The following is a 6,952-nucleotide window of genomic DNA, read 5'->3' on the forward strand; positions in this document are numbered from 1 at the left end:
CCTTCGAGACCGAGAATCCAGAACCGGCCCCTTGCTAGCACACTTGAACACTAAGCCCTTAACAAAATATCAGTTTCAAGCAGTACTCCAAAAATCACTGCAATTCATAGGAGTACCATGTCACTTTAGGTCACATAACTTCAGAATAGACATGGCAACAGAATTAGCAAAAATAGGCCTTTCTAATTCTGAAATCAAGGTCAAGGGAAGATGGCGATCCGCTGCATATTTAAGTTACATCCGAACATAACTCCTAATTTATTAGATGTTCTTCAATGCTAACCATACCAAAGTTATTGTAGGTACCCCTACAATTTGGACCCTTGGATCATTAATCCTTTTTTGGGCACGACAATGCAGCAACCCAATGGCCAGGGGGAAGTAACCTTAATTTACCTGTTTTAATCAATTGGTCGCAGGGGAATGCATTGGGACCAAGTGGATAGTGTGGTGTCTGACCATTTACTTCATCTACCTCCACCAAAATGTTTGCTAATACATCTTGGCTCTAACGACCTTACTACATCTGCATTGACAGGCATTGAGCTTGTCCACAAAATCCAGTGTACCTTGTACCGCTACAATGTACTTCTTACCAACACCACCTTAATTTTTTTCATGAATGTTGCCCAGATTGTACCGGCATGGTGCCCCACTTACTGCAGGCGGCAAAATCAATAGCAAACGCCTCAAAGTCAATAAGGCTATCAAAAAGTTTATTACCCAAGAAGTTAATGACTGTTATATTAACCATGACACAACTATCACGGTTTCAGAAACTCCCCTGTTCAGGCATGATGATACTCATTTGTCCAAAACAGGTCTAGACATTTATCTAAACAACTTGCAATCTGGGATTCAGTTGTTTTTAAATAACACAACTAACATCTACCCTTCAGAGTAGCTCAAATTAAGTGTTCAATTGCTATTTTTTGTGGGATGACATAGTGCCTATGCCCTGTGGCGGGGACTGGGGGATACCGTAGTGTAGGCTGGGATCAAGTGGCCCCATGACCTGGTATCCCCACCCTGCATACAAAGCAAAGGGGCGTGGCTCAAAGTAACAAATGTGTAGTTGTGCAAATATGGTAACAATCGTGGGTCATGGCCTGCCAGGTCTGGTCCCACCTCCACCTCGTTCAAGCGGGAGAAGGCCACAGTCTGGTAAATGTAAAACCAAGTGGCGCTGGAGACAGGGAGAAGGGCGGTCCCACCTACACTGGTCCAGAACGCGGTGATCGTTCGGATCAGGCACTTGTGCTTACACTCGGCTTCCTTTGTGCCCATACTGTCTTGGTACAATTGTATGTATCCCCCTGTTCCCCACAAAAATTGCGGCCTTTTCATTCACTTACAAACCTTGTTCCATTCCATATGTTGTATCGTGTAAATTATGCTGTTGTACCTTTTGAGGCATCAATAAAGTCTTGTTCATATTCACAGGTGTTATCATTTCAAGGCAATGCTGATGCCTTAACAGGCTTGGATCAGACTGGTCCATCGGACCACAATTAGGTTCAAATATCGAGCAAGCGGGCATGTGTTGCGGAATGCCTATCCCACTGGATCTAATAATTAATAGTAAATTCGACCCAAGCGATATAATTACATGTGGTCTAGAAGTAGAGCGTTTGCATGCGGATGCGGAAGGTTAGGGTTTGAATCCCGGCCGCGACAGACCTCAGTTGTTAAAACAGGTAGGGACAGTTCCATCGCCAACGCTCGGCATCAGACATGAATGTCACGGGTCCTCGGATATAACCTTGCAAAAACGAAGGTCCCGTTTCACAGTAGGTGTCACATGCTAACAAACCGTCACTGCTCAATGGCCATAAGCGCCGAGCGTAGCCCTAAATTTGAAACCTTTCATCGGTCTTGGTGACGTCTCCATATGAGTGAAAAAATCTCAAGAAGGACGTTAAACGAGATACAATCAATCAATTTAATTGTATCTTTTAGCCTATGTTAACAAAACGAGCCTTGTTTACATAACAAAGAAGAGTGCGCTCTGCATCTCCCTTGTGACAACTGACATTTAATTTTTTGCTGACCATTGGACATATCTTAGTAAAGCATTCTAAACATTTGAAATCGAAAAAATAAAATTTGAAAATTTTCAGCTCAAGCTGTGTTCATAGGCCTTTAAGGATAGTCTTTAAAGTGTTTCGAAAGTGTGAAACTAAAAATGCCTTTGTAGGCATATCAAATCGGATAGTTTTGTAGCCTATAGTATAAGACCCTGATTCTGCCAACATTTTCAACTGGATGGGGTTCAGTAATAGATATGTAATATGTATGCACCAATGGGATCAGTATTGGCTCAGTAAATATTTAGTTATAGCATACTGTGCAGTTGTGCTCAAAGGCTTAGGAGGTAACTTCCTTAAGTCCAATGTTTTCATAAGAACTTTGTCACCAATGCTACCTATGCTATTACTTATAGGGTCACCATTGAAACCCACTAATTTAACATTGGAATGTGGCACGTCTGCAAAGTTATCATGGATTTCTAACTTTAACGGTGGAGATAGTCAGACCTTTAAGATTTCCTACTCCGCTGTTGGGGATTCATCATATAAAGATCTAGAGAACATCAGTGACGAGGGATATGGGAGACTCCACAGTTACACTCCCAGCATTGGGCTACAAGGGACAGTATGGTTTACAGTGACTGCCTCCAACATATTTGGGAATTCTACATCCGATTATGTCCATTGCATTGTTAAAGGTAAATATTATATTAAACAGGCAGCCCTGGTATATTTCAAACGGAATTTCTGAAAGCCATCCACTATCAGAGATGCAGCACAGCTTAGTCTTCATCATTTAGCATCGATTAGTCCTTCCTTTCAAATATGTGTACTGGTAATTAGAAAACAATTTTGGAAATTGGTTATTTCATCATTGATGACATATCATAATAAACGTTTCACTTCTGCATCTAGACCTATGCAAGTATACAATGACCGTAGTTATGAGGTTTCTTACTGTGACACAGTACATCGTACGTTTGTCGAGAATCATACTCGGACACACGGTTGTGAAACAAACACCCTGTCAATCAGACTACCACGACCGGCCTATGAAAAAAAAATAGTATCTACTATTGCAAGTAGGTTATCTTTGTACTAGGTACTCACTGTCTGTCTCCGTCCTTCTATTAATTTGAATTTGATGCAACTCGGTTGAATTGTTTTCTTTTTTCGACAATGGTTGATAACAGGAAATTATCCACGGTATTCTTACGAAATTGTTACTTTAAGGAAAGTATCAAATATCAATTAAAATAGATATATATTTTGACAGTTTATAGAAAATACTAAATATACAGTGTACGTACATCGATTATAACATTTGATTTTTCATCATTCGAGTACCAGTACTTAAAGGTAAAAAAAACGAACAAACAGGAAAATGGAAAATAATTTCAACACTGATATTGTATTTCACTGGATGAAAACACACACACACGTAGAAAAGTGAGCTGGAGCTGGTGATATAGAAGGATTTATTCATGAACCTTAAGCTTTCAGCTTTAAAAAACGCAAACGAACCATAACAAAATCTGAACTTGTCATGGTAAAGCAATGTCCAAATATCAAATAAATATATATGCAAGCATTATGAAAAAGTGCAGATACTGCATTTGCAGGAATGACAGACATGTGGACGGATGAACGAAGTGCAAACTTAAAGTATCCTTCGGCTCTTTCGGTAGGGTCTAAAAATCGACAGCTAAGAAAATGACATTACATATTTATTTCAAGATTTCTTTGCACTGATTTGACGAATATGAATATTTTTCAGAAAGTATCATTATGATGGAATGCTCTAAATTTTCTCGTTCAATTACATATTTCATTGAAGATCATTTCGTTGATCTGCGACCACACTGTATTTTACGATTTTACAACCAAAATCAGAATAAGATAAGCACTTTTCAAAAAATCATCTGCTTGATCATTCAGGGAATTAACTGCATGCTATCATTTAAGCGGATAATTATAGATTTTTTCCCTATAGTAGTGTATGTTTTGTGTATGATATAGATATATTTTCTGCTCTATAATATACAATTAAATGTAAATAAAATTTAAAATTCAAGTTCTTCCATCTTAAAAGTGAAAATACACGAACAGTGACCAAAGAATATAAAACCAATAACAGGGCAAACACGGACTCCTGGACACATTAGAGACTGATCTCGGTGTCCAGGAGGAGCAAGTATCCAATCACCAATCGGCCATTCCCGCCATGGACCCTCTGTCTTGATCAGGTAAGCGGAATAATCTAAGTGTTTGAAAAGGTCTAGGCCTATAGGAGCTGTCATAGGGACTCCAACATTTCAAAACCAGTACATCACCATTTTCAAAATAAAAAGGTAGCAATAGTACAATGTACAAATTGTATTATACAATTCACTAACTGTTTGGTTTATGTAAACAAGACACACATTATTTTAATATTAATACTTAACATGCTGACAATAGATCAGGAATGGCATAGCCATGCATATTAAACGCGATCTATCTGATGTTCCGCACACAATTTTCCAAACTGAAAAAAAAATACGGAGACACATGTATGTTATAAGTACATGACCATATAATTATCTGGCCACCTGGAATTATCACACCTCATTTTTACGATTTCCCAATACCTTGAATAGACAAACAGAACGGGATAGCTGACTTCAACTTTTACATCACCTGAGTATGGTGTTTATGTCTCTAAACTGATTCAATACGCGATAATATGTTCCGAGCTTGATTAATTTCTAAACCAAGAATGTTTAAGGTCAGCAATTTTACAAATTTTATGGTTGCTGTTATAATAATCCTGATAACTCCGTTTACTTGATCAAGAAAAAGCCTTGTGGCCCATGTGATCGGTCAACATCGGATGTTTACTTCTCCAAGACATTCTATGTTTCCGGGGATCCGCCTTTATCGTGTTCTCTATTTTGTATTTTTAATGGATTTATGAGATTGATCACTGCTCGTTATCTTCACCCAATTAATCCATTATGGAAAATATTCAAGTAGGAAATATGTATACCATTTCCCCAAATGCTTGTTTGAGAGAAAGGATGGTGTACGCAATACACACGTTAGACTTTATGTTGATTGTATTTATCATTACAATTAATAGGAATGCAAGAGGAGGTCAGCCGTCAGACGGAGACGATTGTCGGCAGTGTTGCCGGCAGTGTGGCGTTCATCATCGCTGTTTCAGTCCTTGTGATCTTCCTCCGAAGGCGTTATAAATGCACCTGCATCATAAGTAATGTATAAATCTTTCCTAAGAATTTACATATGTATTGAACAGCATAATGAAATATATATTTCAACAACAAATATTTCAACATAATAGGGTCCCTTTATTAATATAAAGATATATCATATATCATATATGTATTTAGCCTGTGTATATAGTTTTATGTTGTATGTCCTCCATCTGATGTATATTTGTAACTATATCACTGAAGGTCAAACTTTATACATATATATATTTTGGTAAAAGGAACTAAACGATTATCATCTTGATGTTCCATTAGGTATTGATTTAGGATTTTCTTAATCGTTGACTACATGTACAACACGTCTAAGCATATCGTTTATAATTGGAGTACGTTTATGCATGTTCGGCTGTATGTATGCTGGGGAAGCTAGGCATGGTCTTTATATTCTGGTTTGTGACTTGTAATGAACAGTGAAACTTTCTTGTAAGGAATCCCTTGAAAAGAAGTTCCCTGGATCATACTATTTACTTGTTTTAACTTAATGCTATTGTCTCCCGTTAATGCAAAGAACATTCATATTTGAGAAACAAAGGAATACAATTTAATTTGCAATCCTATGTTTACAACATCGTTCCTTGTCTGAAGCATGTATACATGTTCTATGCAAAACAACTCTTTCGAGGTTGCTTATGCTATTGTAAATAATGATAAATAAACATTGCCACCCGTTTATGTGCATGTAACGAATATTGCAATTAATCAAAAGAATACTATATTCTAAAATGAAGTATGAAGATAGAGTATATATACAGTATACTTTGTCCAAACCGGCCTTTGAGTACTCCGGCGCTCTGCCAATTCCGGTCACAAAATATAGTCCCCAACATTTCTTTAACAAATCCTTTATTAATAATTCCCTGTACTCTGGATACTGCGTATTCTGTATATCGGTCGGCTTACACAGTCCCAGCTGCTGTTATTTAACTTTAATTATCCTGTGTAAACCGGTCCCTCGATGGTACACCATCCTAATTGTTACGTCAATCGTATACGGTTTACATGAGGTCCCAACTGCTCGTAATGAGCTCTAATTATCGTATTTAAACCAGTCACCTCACGATGACCAACCTGTCGGTATATTCGAGTGATCACTCGTGGTGTACACAAAGGGTATCTGAAGGGAAATAGCAGGTAAGTAAAAGAGTTCAATTGGCGATGAGTTGTAGTCAGTTTAAAATAAAACCTGATTTTTGGGGATGCAATTTTCAATTACCAAGCACGAGGTAATGGTACACAAACCTCCCCCATAACAGCAGAGACGAGAACTGACAATAAAAGACAAAGTTCAATTAATCGATGAATTCGATACATTCTTGGAATGAATCAAAATCGTCAACAACTCAGCCATATTTTCCAAAAGCAGGGTAGACCTCTCGGAGCTCTCCGACGAGTCAGACAGTGATGATATATACAGTTAAGTTACCTCAACTCGCCATATTCGGTCAAACACTAGGCATTACATCAGTTTTCGTTTCACAAATTTATACAGTAAAAAGCGATATTTCCGTTAAATACATTTACAACGAAAGCTGGGAAAGAGAAATTTTAGACGAACACAACACAAACTTGACGAACGCACATGATGTAGCACTTGAAGACGCCGATGATGTAGACGAAATCGACAATTTACCAATAGAAAAGTGCGCGAAA

At 37.9% G+C, this 6,952-nt stretch overlaps 1 protein-coding gene across 1 annotated transcript in view; it reads left to right on the forward strand.

The window, feature by feature from the left end:
* LOC130048686 (hemicentin-1-like) overlaps positions 1-5,307 on the forward strand; it is a 110,057-nt gene extending 104,750 nt beyond the window's left edge. The window contains exons 9-10 of the mRNA XM_056145705.1: positions 2,444-2,728; positions 5,152-5,307. Of these exons, the coding sequence (XP_056001680.1) occupies positions 2,444-2,728; positions 5,152-5,294 (428 nt within the window). The 3' untranslated portion in view covers positions 5,295-5,307. The remainder of the gene's footprint in view (positions 1-2,443; positions 2,729-5,151) is intronic.
* The last annotated feature ends 1,645 nt before the right edge of the window (positions 5,308-6,952 follow it).

The sequence above is a fragment of the Ostrea edulis genome, chromosome 1 (genome assembly GCF_947568905.1).
Source record: "Ostrea edulis chromosome 1, xbOstEdul1.1, whole genome shotgun sequence".
NCBI lineage: Eukaryota > Metazoa > Mollusca > Bivalvia > Ostreida > Ostreidae > Ostrea > Ostrea edulis.